General features: G+C 41.1%; 2 protein-coding genes across 8 annotated transcripts in view; both read left to right on the top strand.

Annotated features, from left to right (window-relative positions):
* The window catches only part of ANKRD12 (ankyrin repeat domain 12), a 115,046-nt gene extending 103,655 nt beyond the window's left edge, over positions 1 to 11,391 (top strand). For all 4 annotated transcript variants that reach the window (XM_068562323.1, XM_068562322.1, XM_068562320.1 and 1 more), the window contains 4 exons: positions 815 to 913; positions 5,940 to 6,083; positions 7,876 to 7,971; positions 8,612 to 11,391. In XM_068562323.1, the coding sequence (XP_068418424.1) occupies positions 815 to 913; positions 5,940 to 6,083; positions 7,876 to 7,971; positions 8,612 to 8,797 (525 nt within the window). In that variant the 3' untranslated portion in view covers positions 8,798 to 11,391. The remainder of the gene's footprint in view (positions 1 to 814; positions 914 to 5,939; positions 6,084 to 7,875; positions 7,972 to 8,611) is intronic.
* Positions 11,392 to 19,172: 7,781 nt separating this feature from the next.
* Positions 19,173 to 20,025, top strand: part of TWSG1 (twisted gastrulation BMP signaling modulator 1) — a 32,094-nt gene continuing 31,241 nt past the window's right edge. For 2 of the 4 annotated variants that reach the window (XM_068563227.1, XM_068563226.1), the window contains exon 1: positions 19,173 to 19,347. The gene's annotated coding sequence lies outside the window, so the exon portion shown is untranslated. Of the gene's footprint in view, positions 19,348 to 19,516; positions 19,903 to 20,025 lie in introns of those variants that run through there. The other 2 variants (XM_068563224.1, XM_068563225.1) reach the window with 2 other exon arrangements.

The raw sequence follows: 20,025 nt of genomic DNA, 5'->3' as shown, positions 1-20,025 counted from the left end.
GGGTTCCAGAGCGCGTGGGCTCTGTAGTTTGCAGCGCACGGGCTTAGTTGCCCCGTGGCATGTGGGATCTTAGTTCCCCGACCAGGGATCGAACCCACATTGGAAGGCGGATTCTTTACCACTGGACCACCAGAGAAGTCCCTGAGTCAGCTTTCTTAACCTCCAGCATCTACCAGAAAGCACAGTTCACTATAATGATCAATTTAGAGATGAACTAAACATACGCTTTTTGGAGCATGGATAGACAAAGTGAGTTACCACATATAATAAAAGTTTGAAAACAACTGTATTAGAAGACAATTTCATGTATTTTTATAAAAGAGTTAATTCACTAAATGTAAAACTCAGCACTTTAGTGTTTGGATTTTATCATGTATACAGAGAGATTTCACTTACCATACCCTCAGACTGCTGTCATCTTTAGGACTGTTTGCTCAGTGTTGTGTGTTTTTGTTACTCCTTCCTCCCTGTCTTTGAACTATCACTTACTGATGCTCTAAAATGTGTCTCTGTATGGTAAATAACTGCCTTAGTCCTAATGTGCTCTTTGGAATTTGCTGTGGCCTCAGAATTAAAATATTAAACAGAATTAAAACAGAATTAAAAGTTTTCTGGAATGCTCTGCTTTGTTTCAAAGAGTTTAAATTGAGAAGTAACAACCAGTTGTGTAATTGTTACTATATTATTTAATTCAAAGAACATTAGAATTTATGTTTTCATTAAGTTACACACTAAAAAGTTTTAATTTTATAGGAATAGCCGATTTTTGTAAATAAAATCTAATGTTTTCAACTTTTTTTTTTTTTTTAATTAGATTACCCCACCACCTTCCCTGTCAGATCCGCTTAAAGAGCTTTTTCGACAACAGGAAGTTGTAAGGATGAAACTTCGTTTGCAACACAGTATTGAAAGGGTAAGAAATATTTAAATTTACATTTATGTCAAAAATAATTATTTTAACAATACATTATAATTGCCTACAGTTTTTTATTAGTGACTCTTATTTAAAGCCATTTTGGGAAATGGTTTGATTTTATCTTGTGCTCACGCAATAAGATGGAGAATTTTTAAGCCTGATTTAGGATAGCTGCTCCCATGTTACAATTCACGTTCAGTATATATTTGATATATTGATATAAGAATCTCTAATAATTTCTTATCATTTGCCAAATTTGCAGAACTGTAGCAGTGAATTCCTATTTGGACATTTGGATTTCCAAGCTTTGGAATTGTTGCTTGGTACCAGCTACTGTAGTACAGACTCTTAACAAGGTTGTGCTCATTGGTCCTTTTAGGGTCTGCTTTAGTATTCCAGTTTCTGGTGGTTAGTTTTGGCATGAAATGACGGGGGGGAAAACCTATCTAATTATTTATAGAAATCATCAAAGTAACTTGGATTGACAAACATAATAACACCTTAATCTTTTGTGGGAGGGTCAGGGACTTTCTGAAAATGTGATGTAAGCTATGATCTTTCTTTACAGACATACACACATATTCTTATACAAGCAAAACCTTGTATGCAATTCCTTCATACATGATTGATTTCCTAGGGTAGAGGTTCTTAACCTTTTTTGTGCCATGGATTCCTGTAACAATCTGGTTATTTAAATATAAAACCTTTCCTCAGAATAATGTTTTTAAATGAAGAAAATTATAGTATTACAGAGAGAAAAGCAATAAAAAAAGAAGCACTGAAACAGAACTTACAACATTGTGCCATGACCCACGTCAGTGCGATTTGTTAGCAGTAAGAAGTTAGGTCATATAACCCACATCAATAGCTGTTTCAGCCATCAGGCATGTGTGAAGTCACCTGGTATATATTCATCTATGCATCTAACCGTGTTAGAAAAGCTGTGCTGCCTTACGGACAGTTTAGAATTCTCGTTTGAACTGTGTAATTTGCAGAACTTTAATAGTGAAAATGACTCACATCCTTCCACTTATCCACCAGCAAACAATTTATAATTACAGAAAACTAGAAAGCAACTTAGAAGTCTGGCCAGTGTGAGAACAAACAACTCTGCCATTTGGTTCTCCGGTGGGAAGAACTGGTTGGTAGTTGGCCAGCTGTGTAGTGTAGCACAGCTGTCTCTACATGGAAGAGCTGCCATCACATGTCATACAGTAGCAGGTCTAATAACTATTAGAATTTCAAAGAAGAAATTAATATAAAAACTTAGGGGCAATACCTGCAATAGCTATAACAGGAATTGAAAATAGTTGTGATTTCTGTGGATGACAAAGTTGCAAATACTTCTGGCATCACTGTGGCCTACATTGATAATTGAAAGAAATGCCAGTTAGAGGTGAGCAAAAATAAAGACGTAATTTTTCCCATTCAGGTTCACAGATGACCTTCCCCTCGTTCTGTCCAGAGGCTTCTTAGGAGTATGAGGACCGAAGCCTAAGAACCTCTGTTCTGAGGGCATTTTTCCCATAGAAAATGATAACATTGGAATAGTGTGCTAAATGAATGAACACATCTTGCAGCCAGAGCCCTTGGCCCCTTACCTGCCTCCCCAAGAGCCCCTGACCTCAGAGCCACCTCGCATCCTACCTGCCTCCCCAGGAACTAAGAGGAAGGCAGTACTTTGGGAGAGGCATAGCCCATTCTCAGAAGACATTGTTTGAGAGGCTCTGCTCTAGAAGTTCAAAGACACAGCATTAAGAATGATGATCTAAAGTGGAATATGTAGGCTATCAGTTAAGCCACATATCTGTTAATTATCTTAGGGGAGGGGGTCTGACTTAAAAAATGTATTTCTGGGACCTCCCTGGTGGCTCAGTGGTTAAGAATCCCCCTGCTTAAAAAAAAAAAAAAAAAAAAAGAATCCCCCTGCTAATGCAGGGGACACGGGTTTGATCCCTGGTCTGGGAAGATCCGGCATGCCGCGGAGCAACTAAGCCCATGCGCCACAACTACTGAGCCTACACGCTAGAGCCTGCGAGCCACAACTCCTGAGCCCGTGTGCCACAACTACTGAAGCCTGCGCTCCTAGAGCCCGTGCTCCACAACAAGAGAAGCCACCGCAGTGAGAATCCCACACAATGCAACGAAGAGTAGCCCCCGCTTGCCGCAACTAGAGAAAGCCCGCGCACAGCAACAAAGACCCAGTGCAGCCAAAAATAAATAAATAAACTAAATGGATTTTTTTTTTTTTAATGTATTTCTTTCTTGTATGGTGAAAAAGAGTTTTGGTTATTGCTCTTTATCTCTGCAGGTCTACAATCAACTTTTTTTTTTTTTTTTTTTTTTTTTTTTGGCTGTGTTGGATCTTTGTTACTGCGCGCAGGCTTTCTCTAGTTGCAGCGAGCAGGGGCTACTCTTCATTGTGGTGCACGGGCTTCTCATTGCGGTGGCTTCTCTTATTGCGGAGCACAGGCTCTAGGTACGCAGGCATGTGGGCTTCAGTAGTTGTGGCATGTGGGCTCAGTAGTTGTGGCACCCGGGCTTAGTTGCTCCGCGGCATGTGGGATCTTCTTGGACCAGGGCTCGAACCTGTGTCCCCTGCATTGGCAGGCGGATTCTTAACCACTATGCCACCAGGGAAGTCCCCAGCCAACTTTTTAGAAAGTATTTTTTCTTCTAGCTATTTTTTCTTAGTATCTGACCACGTGTTTGGATATTTATCACTTAAAGTTCCACCTTAAACTTGTACTTAAATTCATAAATTATAAGTATTGGACTTAACACTTCTCTTTTGAGTGTCATTTATCACATAGCAATTTATAGCAGATTAAACAGGACTGTCTCTTTAGCTTTTCACTAAATTATAAATACAGAAAAACTCTACAGTAATGCATATTTGGATATAATGTGGCCTGCATTCTCCAGTGGAGGAAGGATAAATTTCTTGTCAGTTGAGGGGTGAATAGGCAACATGGTGGGGACGAGACCAGCCACATGTTTAGTCTTCTCCCAGCGCAGCCTTCCAGACAGGCCAAGGTCTGCAGCTGGACCTCAGGAATTCCCATCTGCGAAATGCAGAGGATTGCCTAGATTGGCATTAACCTTACAAAAGGGTGACTGTGTATTACATAAGTGGAAGTTTTGGATCCCACTTAACACATTTAGGCAGGATTGTACTGTGATTGTCAGAGGTTTACAAGTGCAGTTGACTCTTGCACAACATGAGGGTTAGGGGCACCAACCCCTTGCATAGTCAAAAATTAACTTATAACTTTAGAGTCAGCCCTCAGTATCCACATTTCTGCATCCATGGATTCAACCAGCCGTGGATTGTGTAGGACTGTCGTACGTATTTATTGAAAAATACCCATGTATAAGTGGACCTGCTCGGTTCAAACCCACGTTGTTCAAGGGTCAACTGTAGTTAGCATTAGAGTACAGTGTGTTTGTTGCTATGAAATATTCGTTATAAAAGAGAAGCTGCCACCACAATGGTGTATCATGTCAGAACAGTTAGAATGGATATAATAAAAAAGACAGACAATAACATACATGGGCAAGGGTGTGAAAACACTGGAACCCTACACATTGCTGGGGAGAACATAAAATGATACACTTGCTGTCGAAAACATTTTGGCAGTTTGTCAGCAAGTTAAGCATAAAACTACCATTATAACCCAGCAGTCCCACTCCTAGTTATTTACCCAGGAGAAATAAAAATATACATTCAAACAAAAACTGAGCATGAGTGTTCATAGCAGCTTTATTCATGATAGCCCAAAGGAAGAAACAGCCCAAAAGACCATCAACTGATGAATGGATAAAGAAAATGTGGTAAAAAGGAATGAGGTACTGATACATGCTACAACACAGATGAACCTTGAAAACATGGGATGTGAAAGAAGCCAGTCACAAAAGACCAAGTTACCATATGATTCCATCTGTATGAAATGTTCATAAGTAAATCCATAGAAACAGAAAGTAGAGTCGCTGTTGTCAGGGGAAGTAGGGGAATGCAGAGTGACTGCTGATGGGCATGGGGTTTCTTCTTGGGGTGATGAAAATGTTCTGGAATTAGTGGTGATGGTTGAACATCTTGGTGAATTCAGTTGGCCCTCCATATCTGCAGGTTCCGCATCCGTGGATTCAACTAACTGCGGATCAGAATACTCAAGAAAAAATATTCCAGAAAGTTCCAAAAAGCGAAACTTGAATTTGCCACACACTGGCAAATTTACACAGCATTTACATTGTATTAGGTATCATAAGTAATCTAGATAGAGATGATTTAAAGTATACAGGAGTATGTGTGTAGGTTATATGCATATATTATGCCATTTTATATAAGGGACTTGAGCATCCATGGATTTTGGTATCTGTGGGGGTCCTGGAACCAATCCCCCGCAGATACCAAGGGACAACTGTATACTAAAAGCCATCATTGTACATTTTAAGAAGATGATTTTTAAAAAGAAGACTGCTGATTTTGAAAAGGAAATTTGGTTATACTTTTGGAACTCTTGGAGTTCTCCAATTTCTCAAGCTTACTGTGAAAGAAAACCTGCTCTGAGATTGAAGTTCTTTAGCACTTCAAGTGATTTTATTTTATTTATTTATTTTCTTAAATTTATTTATTTATTTTTATTTTTGGCTGCGTTGGGCCTTTGTTGCTGCGCGCGGGCGTCTCTCTAGTTGCGGCGAGCGGGGGCTACTCTTCGTTGCAGTGTGCGGGCTTCTCGTTGGGTGGCCTCTCTTGCTGCAGAGCACGGGCTCCAGGCGCACGGGCTCAGCAGTTGTGGCTCGTGGGCTCCAGAGCGCAGGCTCAGCAGTTGTGGCGCATGGGCTTGGTTGCTCCGCGGCATGTGGGATCCTCCTGGACCAGGGCTCGAACCTGTGTCCCCTGCATTGGCAGGCGGATTCCTAACCACTGCGCCACCAGGGAAGCCCTAAGTGATTTTATTTTTATTTGAAGAACAAGTGGTTGAAGAATTGTTGTTGTTTTTTTAATTCTTTGTTCAACTAGGAAAAACTCATTGTATCCAATGAACAGGAAGTTCTTCGGGTTCATTACAGAGCTGCAAGAACACTGGCAAATCAGACACTGCCCTTCAGCGCATGCACTGTTCTCCTGGACGCAGAAGTGTACAGCGTGCCACTGGACGCCCAGGTAAAGGACTAGCCATGGCCTTTAGTGCTCTTAGGATAGCAGGCACCTTTGGTAATCTGGGTCCCCAGAAGAAACATGAATTCAACAATCAGTAAAGCTCAAAGGAGAAAACAACTCTTTCACACTAAAGTACTTTTTATAGATAACTTGTAAGTTGCTTCTAAAGTGGAAGCTGCTGGAAGCTAGAAAGGGCGACAGGTGGAGCCCAGGTCGTGATAGTGCTGAGAGAGGGCCAGGCTTTGTTTGGATCTTGGATGTTGTTGGGATAAATTAACACAGCTGTGGAAAACTGTAGCTACAGCTTGAAAAGAGTTTACTGCCACATATAAATTACTTGAATTCAGAACCAGACATCAGTTGTCAGAATTTTTTTGTGGTTCATAAACCAGAATGAAATTCTTTGGTCATAAGAGAGAATATAAAAGTATAAACAGAGACAGTGAAGGATTATCACCAAAAAAGACTAGAAAATACTGTTTTAAATCAGACAAACTATAGAGACACAAAGTATATGCAGTATATTACAGAGAAAGTTACTTAGTTCTCTCTGGACTTTATTTTTCTCACCTGGAAAAAAAAAAACAACAACAAAGGGAGTCCCAGATGGGTTATAAAGAGAATTTCTGAAAAGAAGTGAATTTTCCCAGTAAAATCATTCCTCAGAATGATCCCCGAATCAGAGACTAAAAAGGATCAGGCCACAAGCCACCTAATAGTTGAAGGGCAGGAGAACTTAATCATCGTCTTGAGGATGACTGTGGGCCTGTTACCCACCCTTGTACAGCTGGCTTTACAGTTGGTAGACGGTCTCTCCACTGAGGAGCAGGCTTGTTCAGGTGAGCATAGCTGCTGAGGGACTAAGGAACAAGTCCGCTTCCTTGGGTAGGGGCTTGGGCCATCCTTTATCCATTCTCATATCAGACCTCTTCCTTTTCAAAATAAACTTGTAATAATAAAAAAAGGTTCAATAATAAAATTTAAAATAGTCAAAAGGTCTTACCTGAAGACCAAGGAGGAAGTGGTAACAGCTAAGAATGTGAGTAGTGTGATTGTGATGCCTGGATGCCACCTCAATGGTGCTGGTGGTCAGAGCTTTGGCAGCAGTAATGGCAGCAGTTGTTTGTCAGACCCAGTGCTTCCCATTGCCCAAGCGTTAGAACAAGGGCTTAGTGACTCTCAATTCTCAAACAAGATTAAAAGAGGTGCTTTTACCCTATTTTACAGAATAGAAAATGGGAGTATGTAATTAGTTTGAGATTACACAGTAAGATACAAAGCTGACGTTTGAATATAGCCTATCTTAAAAGAATACCAAAACTGGTATTCTTAAGAGTTGGTATAGAATTTCTTTGTGAGCACTCCAAAGGACTGGTCCTGGAAGAAATGTCAGCCCCAAAGGCCTGTCTCCCACCTTAACATTTTTTTCTCCCTACATGTGGTAAACGATAACATTAAAATTAATTTCATAATCAATTATGCTTTAATAAGAAGTCACAGGCATGTAATACTTCATATGACATGCCTTTCTGAGACATTTTTGACACACAGATCGGTAGGATTCTATTTAATTAATAACTAAACCCAGCATCCTAATAATTCTAATAACTAATCTCAGTATGGAAATACTTTATCAGATTTTTAAAATATTCAGATTATGTTTTCTTTCTTTGAAATATACTTTTCATCATTCCTTTAAAAGTAGAATATACCATAAGAAGATAAAATGGCATATAGATTTTAAAGTAGGTTATTTTATTTTATAATATCCAACAATTTTAATGTTTTCTTTCAGTCTGATGACAGTAAAACTTCTGTGAGGGATCGTTTTAATGCAAGACAATTCATGTCTTGGTTACAAGATGTGGATGATAAATTTGACAAATTAAAGGTATGTATGTTTAGAAGTTCACTTTAACTGGATACTTCCCCTTCGTAAACAGAAACTGTAGCTGTGTTAGAGAGGAGTGGTTAGGAAAGGAAAGACCGGTTAGTGGTGAATCCTCACGCGGTCGCACTTTGGAAGATAAAGGAAGATAAAGACCCCCCATTTTTCGGGTCCAATTTCATGTACATGGTGCAGCTACCACAGAGAAAGCAGTTTCTAATGGAGATCTTCATATTTGTTATCCAGTGTATGAGTCTGGTTATAGTTCCAACATGTGAAAGAGGGGAGAACAAGAAGAGAAGAAATGTATTTTGCAAGTAATCTGTAAAGAGAATTATTTGGTTTGAATCATTTCAAAAATCACTTTTCCTTAGATTTTCTTGATTCTTCTGATAATTTGAAATTTTATTGCTTGAAAGAACAGTTTCAAATTAAAGTCTGTTAGATGAGTGTGAAGTTGTGGGTCCAGAAGTATTTGGCATATGGATACAGACAGGGTAAACCAGAAAGGGACGTGTGACTCAGAAGCTTCACATACCCTAGTATATCCATCTTACACCCTAAAGAAACGATGCATGAGATTAATTTTTAAACAAAGCAATTGTAATAAATAATCAATGAATTCTTCTCTTCTTTTAAATAGACCTGTCTTTTAATGAGGCAACAACATGAAGCTGCAGCTTTAAATGCCGTCCAGAGGTTAGAATGGCAGCTCAAACTCCAGGAACTTGATCCTGCCACCTATAAATCTATCAGCATTTATGAAATTCAGGAGTTTTACGTTCCCCTTGTTGATGTGAATGATGACTTTGAATTGACTCCTATATAGCAGCCGTGACTTCCTGGTGGTGGTGTTTTAAATGAATGAGGCTTAAGAGTATTATACTGTGGAATACTGCCTTTTGACAAAAATATGATATTATGCCTTCACAGCTATTAGTAAAGTTCAACTAAAGTTGGTGATGTAGTAAACACTGTCATTTTATTAAAAATGAAAAGAATTATTTTGGATCTTAGATCCAAGCAGTTTCTAACTGAAAACTATTATTTATATTGGTGAAAGGTGACTCGCATTGGAGCACGTTGGCAGACGAGGTAGATGTTTAGGGAGCTGAGGATCTGCTAATGGCGCTGGAAGCTGTTAGTGCTCTACGTACGAGGTGACCACGGGTGTTGAGGTTCTGTCAAGTTCTACTAAAACAGATCAGCAAACTAAAAGGCTCAATTCCTACCAAATAGTTTCTAATGTGGAAGGAAAACTTGGCACAAAATTTCTTCAGTTTATTATATCTGTAAGTTAATTGTACAGCTTTCTTTTTGAAAGCTTTAATATTGTCTTCCTTTTTAATAACTTATTTTATACATATTGTGCAGATGTAAATCTTGTAATTAATGGTCAAAATGTATACAAAGGGATTGGTAGTCAAAACATATACAAAGAAATAATTGTAAAACTGTTTTGTCTAATGTTTAAGGACCAAAGTTGTAGTTTGTATGGTATGGAGTGTAGTGATAGTGTGTTGAGGTAGCAGGACTTTTAAATAAGGCATGCATGTCTGAGTTAGCTTGTTTCCATCACAGAACTGTAGAGACTGTGACTTAGCCATACTGCATGCTTCCTACAATTTAATTCTCTCCATAGCGATGCCTGACGGTAGTGTAAGGTGTTTCATACCAGTCTCCCAGGATAGTACCTGTGACTTACTATGTTGGACATTTTATTTAGAATTAGTCATGCAAAGAAACAGCTCTTTTTTCATCTCACGATAGAGCCTATTCTCCTCTTCCCCCCAAAAATGCCTTTGAATGAAAATTCTGAAATTGTAAATGTCTATTTTAATACTCAAATATGAAAGAATCTGTGAATATATGTAAATATGTTTAATAAATTTTATTGGTCATGTTAAATCATTGTAAAACTTTTTTACATTGCTTAAATATAATGTTTTAAGCTTAATAACCTTTGCACTTTTAAAATAACTGAGTACTCAAAAAAGAGATATTTGGTAGTCAAAAGAGGTAAAAGAAATGGGCATATTCTGATCGATCTCTGCAATGTTTATGAAATATTAATATGTTGTATTTCTTCCTTGTATCAAGATGCAAAACATATAATTTTCAGAATTTTATAATTAAAATAAGATTTGGTATGCTGTTTTTAATAAAATAATTAGCAATATACTTAGAAAAAGTCCAGTTTCTCCTATAACATGTAAATTAAATATTCAGGAATATTTCAGATCTGAAACCTGCTGCTAAACTTACTAAACATTTTTGGAAAGAAAATAGGTTATATGTAAAATTGATCATAAGTATATGAGATAAAATTTACAGAACTTTCCACAATACTATCTTGAATTATAAAATAATACCGGGTGTTTTTTATTCTGATAGAAAAAAGTGAAAAGAATATATGAGGAATAAAGTGATTTAAATTCAGCTTGCAAGTTGGAAATCCCAGCTAGTGGGAAAGAATGTAAAATTGAAGTTTTTGAGTGCAAAGGTATATATTAAGCTTAGGGATTTTTGAATTTTTACATCAGTTTATATTTTAATTGATACTGTACTTGGCATGCGCAATAAAGCAGCACGTGTGAAAAATACACAGTGCAAGGACTTTATTATAAAGATTGGATGTAGTAGTCTTTAGAAATTTAGATGAAAGATTTTGGCCTTTTTTATTGGATAAATGGGGCCAAGAAAGGCAGGGTAGATTTTGAAGCACTGGTTTTGTTGAAGTTAAGTTTATTAAGGCTGGGAACATTAAAAACTAATTTATAAAAGCAATACTTTTTAATATGAAAAACTTAATGCAAATTTTGTTTATACTTTTGCCTAAAAATAAAAAAACAGATTATTGAGCATTGAAATCATAGAAAATATGAGAAGGGTAAGTTTATACAGCATTTTGTTCTGATGGTTCAACCAGAGAAGGGGGGCGGAAAAAAAATCACTGTTTGGCCAAACAGAACAAGCTGCAGAAGAGAAAAACCAAGCAAGCAGAAATCTGGCATATTTTAGTCATCCCAGCTTTTTAGTACTAACCACAGTTCTCACCCTCTTCAGTGGTACCTCAAGTTGCTGGAGCCTGTCTGCCATGATGCTGCTTCTGCAGATTCCCTTTGTAAAGTGACTCATTCGAAGCTAATCGGGATAGCTTAAAAAAAAAAAAAAAAAAGTAAATGCCTTCTCCACGGGAATTTATAGTTAAGTAAGTAAGTTAAGGGCTCTTGATATTAAAGATTATTCTGAAGCTCTAAAATGCTAGAAAAAACTTGGAATGGGGTATATGCCTAAAAAGATATAGGATTCTGAAAGAGAAATAAAGGATGGTTAGTTTAATCAGTGATTTTTTTTTTAAATATTCAAATATCATGAACAAGATACTAAATTGTACCTAAGGATTTGTATTTCTTTAAATCTTGTTCTAAATCATATCTGTTTAATAAATGACTAGATATTTGTGCATGTTATTTAATAAAGAGTTATATTTTTATAGAAAAAATAAGAGTGAAATGTGTTAAGTGTTTTTTTTTTATTTTCCACTCCCACGTGACTCCAAGCCCAACACCAGTGTTTACTTGGGCAGCTGGCAAAATTGCAAAATACTCATTCTAGGGAAACAACCTCTGAAGAATTAGCCTTTTGAGCTCAAGTCTATTCAGGAATGAGGTCTCGAAAATGAATTTTAAGTATTAGACATGCTGCAGACTTAACTGTAAAAATCTCAAGCAAAGATCCCCTGAAGCTCATTTTAACAGACTGAGGAATTATAGAGTTATTCTAGAAATTGAGCAATGCTAAATATCTATTTTTCTTAGTTATCCAAAAAGTTAGCAATATTTTTTATTCTATCTCTGATATTCTGACACATAAAAACCAAAAATTCTATGTAGGGGAAATTGACTTTTTAAAACTCATGAGGTAGTCATGTCTTGTATTTTAAAAGAAGCATTTCCACAATATTTTTTTAAAAATCTTTTTTCAAACCTTAAAGTTTAAATAATTCCTATTAATCAAATGGCTCAAAAGGTTAGAATTATAAGTATTATAATTTAAACAGTGAAAAGTACATGTGGAAGGATTGACCTTTTTTTTTTTGGCCATGCTGCGAGGCATGCAGGATCTTAGTTCCCCCGACCAGGGATCGATCCTCTGCCCCCTGCAGTGGAAGCTTGGAGCCTCAACCACTGGACCGCCAGGGAAGTCCCTGGAAAGACTGACTTTTAAAGAAAATTTTGCTGTTGATACAGAGAATGAGGCTTATATAGCGTATGTCTATAGAGTAAAAAACAACACCTGTGTGCCCATCACTCAGCTTAAGAGCGGTCCTCAGTTTTTTTTAATTGTGTAATTTGTATCCAATAAAAATACCCACATCTTAAGGTAGGCAGTTTGATAAGTCCTGACAGATGCATACAAAACATTTCCATCCCCCCCCGCAGTTCCCTCCTGCCCCCTTGCAGAGTACTTCACCCCAGAGGCCACCGCTGTGATGACTCCCGGCGCCATAGATTACCTGTACTTGCTCTTGAGCTTCATGTATATGGAATCAAACAGTATACACTTGTTTTGCGTCTGCCTTCTTTCAACATAAGGTTTTGAAATTCACCATGTTGCATGTGTCAGTCATGTTCCTTTTTCTTACTGAGTGGAAGTACATTGTACAAGCCTATTTCTTCACTCTCGTTGGTAGACATTTGGATTGTTCCCAGTTGGGGGCTGAATAAAACTGCTCTAAACATGCTAATCTTTTTTTGTGAACATGTTCTTTCATTGCTTGGGCGCATACCTTGGAGTACAGTCACCAGGTCATAGGGCATAGATGTATGTCTAACTTCATCAGAAACTGACAGTTCTCCAAAGGGGTTGTACCGTTTTATACTCCTACTGCCAACTATCAGAGGCCCAGTTGCTCTGAATCCTCATCAATCTTCGGTGTTGTCAGTCTTCAATTTTAGCAGTTTTGGCGGATATGTAGTGGTATCTTACTGTGCTTTTAACTTGCGTTTCTCTGATGACTCAAGAGGTTGAACATATCTTTTAATATGTTTAATAGCCATTTGTACATTTTATTTTGTGAACCGTCCTCAAGTGTTCTGCTCATTTTTCATTGTGTTGTCTTTTTATTATTGATTGATTTGTAGGAATTCCTTATTCTGCACACAAGCCCTTTGGCAGGTAGGTCTTTATTAACATCCATAAGAATTTAAGGAATGTATGCATATCCATGCATTTAGGTTTTAGTGACAAGGATTCGAGGCAAAAAATTCTGTCATTGCAAACATTCTTAACGTAAGCAGTGTTTGCTGAAATAAATTATAGTAGTATATTTTCAACCGTCTATTTCAGAATGCTTTTTTCTTTTTTAAATTTTATTTATTATTTTCGGCTGCGTTGGGTCTTTGTTGTTGCGCGCAGGCTTTCTCTAGTTGAGGTGAGTGGGCTTCTCATTGCAGTGGCTTCTCTTGTTGTGGAGCACGGGCTCTAGGCGCGCGGACTTCAGTAGTTTTGGCTCGTGGGCTCTAGAGCGCAGGCTCAGTATTTGTAGCGCACAGGCTTAGTTGCTCCGCGGCATGTGGGATCTTTCCAGACCAGGGCTCGAACCTGTGTTCCCTGCATTGGCAGGCGGATTCTTAACCACTGCGCCGCCAGGGAAGTCCCTCAGAATGCTTTAATTAAACTACTTGGTGTAACTGTCCCAATTGGAATATTTGGAGAATACAAAAATTCTGTTTTCCTAAAAGGGAAAGAGAATCACAGCAACATGTTTTGTGAAATGGGAGTGGTATTTAAAAATGAAAGAGATGAATGTCACATCCATATTTTAAAAAGCATGAAGGGAAGAAAGAAAAACCTCAACTTGTAAGTCTGACCGGCTTAAAGGCAAAAAGCTGAAGTCACTGATAAAGGGAAAAAGAAAAGAAAACCTGGACGGGTACAGTCTAATCAGGGATACTGCAGATGGAAGCCCTGGTGAAGCCATGTGAGTCCCTGAATTAACGACACCGAAGGCTGGAGATGGTGAAAAGGAGCAGTTTGTCCTTTAGAGGCATCTAGAAGCTCTGGCTTTCTGACATAAGTTAGCACTGTGGTGGAAGTTTCACGAGGAAACATTCACTGAGCAAAAGTGCATGCTCAACATAGAGGCAGACAAAAATCTAGTCCAAAGACATCACTAATTCAGAGGGAGTGAACAGGCTAATGCTGGCAAGCAGGTGAAGAGCAGACCAGCTGCCTTCTTGCGGAGGTTTGGTGTGGGTTTCTTTGTTTTTCGGTTCGCTTGTTGTTTTGTTCTGTTTAGCCCTGCCCAACACAATCCTGAAAGAACTCTTGCCTCAGAATTGCTCTGTCTCCACGTGGGATAAAACAGCACAGCTGTGACGCAGTCCCGTGTACCCTACCTGCTTTGGAGCCTCTCACCTCAGTGCACGCCCATGAGTTTCAGAGTGGAAACAAGGTTTCCAGCCACTGAAGACTGCTCATACTAAGGTAAGTCAGAAAGAAAAAGACAAAGCGTAAGATATCATAAGATATCATTCATATGTGGAATCTAAAATACGACACAAATGAACTCATCTACTAAACAGACTCACAGACGTAGAGAAGTAGAGAACAGACTTGTGGTTGCCGAGGGGTGGAGGAGGGAGGGATTGGGAGTCTGGGATTAGCAAATGCAAACCTAGTATATGTAGGATGGATAATCAACAAGGTCCTACTGTATAGCACAGGGAACTATATTCAATATCTTGTAATAACCTATAATAGAAAATAATCTGAAAAAGTATATATATACACGTATATATATAAAAAACATTAACTTTGCTGTACACCTGAAACTAACACAACATTGTAAATCAACTATACTTCAGTTAAATAAAATTTTTTTAAAAAGAGTGGATAGGGTTTATGTAGCCAGGAAAAAGAAAAAAGAATCATGTCCCAAGCAAAAAGAAAAATGTGCAGAATACAGGAGTGGAGAAGTATGAAGCATGCAAATAGACCACCTTGGCTCTATGGAGAGGATTTGTGTAACATCAAAGAAGATCCACATTTACTAGCATGAAAAGACGTTCTGGATATGCCAAATGGGAAAAAGCAAGTTGCAGTGAAGTATTCTTAGCATAATTTCATTTTTTGCAAAAATATGTTAATACATGTGACTTAAAAAAGACTGAAGGAATATATAGGAAGCTAGGTGCAATCTCCGGGGGCTAAAATGGCCAGGGTCGCACATGAAGTCCCGAAATTTTTAAATTCTCTGTAATCAGAAAAAAAGGAAAAAGTCGAAATGAATATAAATTAAGAAATATTCTAAATAAGTAAGCTACAAAGTTGGGACCTAATTTGGTAGGCAAGAGTGAGCCATGAGTAAATAGTGGATTTTGAGAAGCCTTAAGAGCTTTTGGGAATGATTTGTAAATCTCTCAATAGCCCTTGATAGCCCTTTGCAAACATCTGCCAAAACAGCATTTTCTCCTAGCAGGCGGGGTCGGCAGTTTCCCCAGAGGTTTGCTAGGCCTCCTGTAGCCCTAGGGACCTGAGCCTCGGAAAAGCTTGCTTGGGCAGTCCTTTTGCCTGGTGGATTCACAACCGTTCATTGCAGAGGGAATTATAAGGATCTTATGAACATGGAATGGAACAAAACAAAACAAAAATAGCCTCAAGATTTTCTACATTTCTTCTTGTTTAAAACAGGAAGAGTTGAGAGGCCTTTGAAAGTAAGCGTTTTCTTTCCCCATTCTTTTGAGAGCTTTGCGGTAATTCCCACAACAAAGCAGGGAGGGAAGAGGCGGGGGAGAGGGTGGAGGAAGGAGGTTTCCTCCCAAAGGGCCTTCCATCCCTAGATCTTCCCTTCCACACCACAGGCTGCGAGGCTGTTAGATGCGGCTCCTTTAGTTCAAATCTGTAAATCAAATCAGCTAATTCAGCTGAGTCTCTCGGATGGAAAGCATTAAGAATGGGACAGTGGATTCCAAACCATAATCTCCAGCCTGCCGCAGTCGGCCGGTTCCTTGGGACACAGAATAGCCTTCCTGTCTCCACCGGCTGAAAGGCGCACAGGCTGGACGCCTCCTCCAGGCAGGCCTGAGCAATCCCCACCCCCCTCTGCCCCCCATCCAGTCCCACCTCCGGCAGGGCCGGGGGCTCTGCCCGTACTCCTATAAGGAAGCTCAAAAGTGGAGAATCCAGACCAAACTGGAGTGCTTAGCAGGGGCACCCAACACCTGTGTCTCGGGCTCCCATTTTGCTCCCTGTCTTCTGGGGTGAATTGGCTGGGGTGAGGGGAGGCCCAGAGGTGAGAGTGTAGAAGCACCACCTACAAGAGTGAGTTCACAAACTACAATTGTCCTTGTTATCTCTCTGTGCTGGGCAGGATAACACCCCCTCCCCTAGCTTCACTCCCTCAACCCCAGCGGTCCCCAACCTTTTTGGCACCAGGAACCAGTTTTGTGGAAGACAATTTTCCCACAGATGGGGCGGGGGGGTGGGGAGGATGGTTTCGGGATGATTCAAGTGCATTACATTTACTGTGCACATTAATATATATACATTATATATATACATTGTAATATATAATGAAATAATTATACAACTCACCATAATGCAGAATCAGTGCGAGCCCTGAGCTTGTTTTCACTTGCCACTTACTGATAGGGTTTTGATATAAGTCTGCAAGCAATTGATTTATTATGGTCAAATCTTTCTGCTAATGATAATCCATATTTGCAGCCGCTCCCCAGACCTAACATCGCCGCCTCTGCTCTACCTCAGATCATCAGGCATTAGATTCTCATAACGAGCCGCACCCTAGATCCCTCACATGTGCAGTTCACAGTAGGGTTCGCGGTCCTATGAGAATCTAATGCCACTGCTGATCTGACAGGAGGCGGAGCTCAGGCGGTAAGAAAATTAATTGTTGTTGTTTTATGGCAGTAAATTTACAGTAATTTGTTAGCAGCAATAGGAAACGAGTCACCTCTTCACTGTAGTTGGCTGACAGTCAACCACTGATGCGTCTGTATCAGGTGATTGAAGCTTAGGTGAATCAGTGACATTTGACCCTTTCATCAAACCCTACTAAGAGGCTTTATTGCATTGATCTTAAAGGCTTCTGGTAAAATAAAATAGCCACTGCAATAACCCCTGCAGCTCTCAAATTCCCAAACCCGTTCAGAACCACTTGATAGCCACCTGGAGGCTCAAATGACATTTGATCTTCTAGAGCTTATCAAAGAGGATCTTTAAATTAAAAATAACTATTTTTTATCTTATTACCAAAGTAATACAGGCAAAGACATGAGAAAATGCAGACAAGCACAAAGAAAAAACATCAACAACACAAATCGCTCATAATCTCCTTACAATCACTCCTTACACCGTGGTTCTCTTTCCAGGCCTTTAAAATAACCGTATACACAGTTTTTAACATTAGTCATTCTAAAAATACACACACTGCTTTAAAAGTTGATATATCATGAATATCTTTCCATGCCAATGGTATTTCTCTGCAACACCAGCTCTCCAAGTGTGATCAGGAGACCCTGGGGGTCCCAGGACATTTTCAGGTAGTTCATGAACTCAAAACTATTCTTATTTTAATTCTAATGCATTATTTGCCTTTCAGTCTCCTCTCACACTGTAGTTTTTTTAGAGGATATATAACATATGATATTGCAACAGTTTGAATGCAAAAGCAGATATGAAAATCCAGCTGCCTTCTATTAAGTTTGACATTAAATAGCACAAATGTAAGACAATGCCACTCTTCCCACCAATTTTTTTTTGTCTTGGAATATATACTTATTTTTCATAAAATATGTATTCATGTTACCATATAACGGAGTCTATTGTTTTTAAATGAGATAATAAATAATTATTTCTTAAATTTCTGTTTTAACTTCAAAAGTTTTGATAGATGTAGCACACATAAACAAAACCTCTTTGGAGCCCTCAATAATTTTCAACAGTGTAAAGGGGTCCTGAGACTACAAAGTCTGAGAACCTCTGATCTACAATATTATTTTTTAATATCTGATTTAGCCCATTGCACTGTATCATAATTCATTTAACCAGTAAGTAATGCTAAGAATAAGATCCTTAAAGTTAAATTTGTGTACACTCAATTATTTCTTTCGGATAATTTTCAGGGATGGTTTTTGAAATGTATTCTTACTTACTGTACAAAAATGGACTAACAGCAATAATGCAGTCCACCCTGTCAGCCAATCAACTCTTTCCATTCTTTCTGTTTTCTTCATCAACCAAGGGGAATGTGGGCATTTAAGATCTTACCAGCTTAAGACTTTAGTACTAGGTCTAAAATGGTCTAGTACCATTTCCAAGGGAAACGTACAATGGGCTCCAACTTAATCACTCTGGAAACGTTTAAAAAAGCAAATTCCCAGGGTTGTGGGAAAGAACTGAGTGCCATTCTCAGTCGCCTTTATCTACAAGCTAACTGTTGGTCACACATGCTTGGGCAGGCGTCTCCTGCCATCTGTCCAGGTGTCCATCCGTCCTCTCCCCTGGCCTGCGACCTTCTGGACCAGCACCCACGGCACCCCTGCCCGCTTCTAGCGCTGAGCACAAAGCCGGGCGCCCAGGAAGGGCTCGGCATTCAGTGCACTGCGGGACGAAGGCTCTACTCTTGGAGACCCTTATTCAGTAGGTCTGAGGCAGACCCCAGAAGCCTGCGTTTTTAATAAATCCTGTCTCCGACATCAATGACGGGATTCAGGTATGAGCTACACTGGGTACCAGCGGGGTGCATCAGTCAGTCCGGCATCCCCATAACGGGGCCGAGACCAGCTCCCTCCCAGGGTGGCTGTGAGGAGGCGACGAGCTCGTGCAGATCACGTCCCAGCTCCGGGACCAGGGAAGGGTGAGCCCGGAGAAGGGGCCGGGCGGCAGGGTCTGCGGGAGACCGAGGCGGGCGGGAAGGCGCCAAAGCCAGGGGGAGAGAAGAGGAAGGGGGGACAGCGCGTGTGGGCCGGGTGGGCGTGGCCGCGGTCGGGGCGGGGTCGGGTAGGGGGTGGGACCCTGGGCGCGCTGGGCCCGCGGGGAGCGTGGCCTGGGCGGGGCCGGGTTGCGCGCGGACAGGAGCGCCGGGGGAGTGAGAGACGCCTCCTGGCGAGAGCTGGCGGCGGCGGCGGCGGCGGCGGGAGCCGAGGCGGGCGGAGGGAAGCAGGGGGCGGGGGCGAGGCGGGGGCGAGGCGGCGGCGGGCTGGTCTCTCCCTGCTTTAGGGCCGAGGCTCGCGGGCGCTGCGCGGAGGACTGAGCGGAGGCACGGCCTGCCTCCCTCCACAGAGCGGTGCGCCCGCTCGGCCGACCCGCGGGGAACGAGAGCCAGGCTGCCTCGCGGCGCCGCGGCGCACGGTGAGAGAGCTGCGGTGGCGGGTGCCGCTCTGGGTCTGGAGGCCGCGGCCGGGCGGGAGGAGCGGGAGGACGGGGCCCGCGCGGCCTGGGCGGCCTCCGCGGCTACGAGGCGGGGCGGGCGCGGGGCGTGGCTCCTCCGCCGGCAGCCTGGGCCGCTGTCAGCACCGCCCGCTCGGCCGCTGCGCTTTGTTCCCGAGGCCCCGGAGGGAGCCGCTCCCCTAGGAGGAGCTCGGTTACCTGCCTCTGCGTGCCTCGTTCACCTGGACGACTGTTCTGGGGAGGTTCGGGGAGTGGGACGCAGACGGCCGTGAGGTGGGGGAAAATATCCCATTTTCAGTTGCTGTGGGGAGAAAACTAGCTCTGGAAGATCCGTTTTCCGATGCCTTCTTTGGCCGCCACGAATACGTGCCGGTGGCTCCGGAGTCACCGGACTTGGGCGTGCGGTTCAGTAAAGCAGGCGGTGGGTCCTGAGGGTCCCAGGAGGGTACCCCCGGCCTCGGCCACGGTCCCTGGGGCTTTCTCGTACAGAACCGAGCCACACGGGCACAGAGCCAGGTACTTTTCACCTTCTTCTTGCCTTTGCTTTATTGTTCTTCCTAACACTTAGAATACAGGTTTACAGCAATCATAAAGGCCCCATAAACGCAGCTTTTATCCGTCTTACATCACTAGTCGTTT

This window comes from Eschrichtius robustus, chromosome 14, assembly GCF_028021215.1.
Source record: "Eschrichtius robustus isolate mEscRob2 chromosome 14, mEscRob2.pri, whole genome shotgun sequence".
Lineage (NCBI taxonomy): Eukaryota > Metazoa > Chordata > Mammalia > Artiodactyla > Eschrichtiidae > Eschrichtius > Eschrichtius robustus.
The sequence above is the reverse complement of the archived record's forward strand: the minus strand, read 5'-3'. Positions and strand labels throughout refer to the sequence as shown.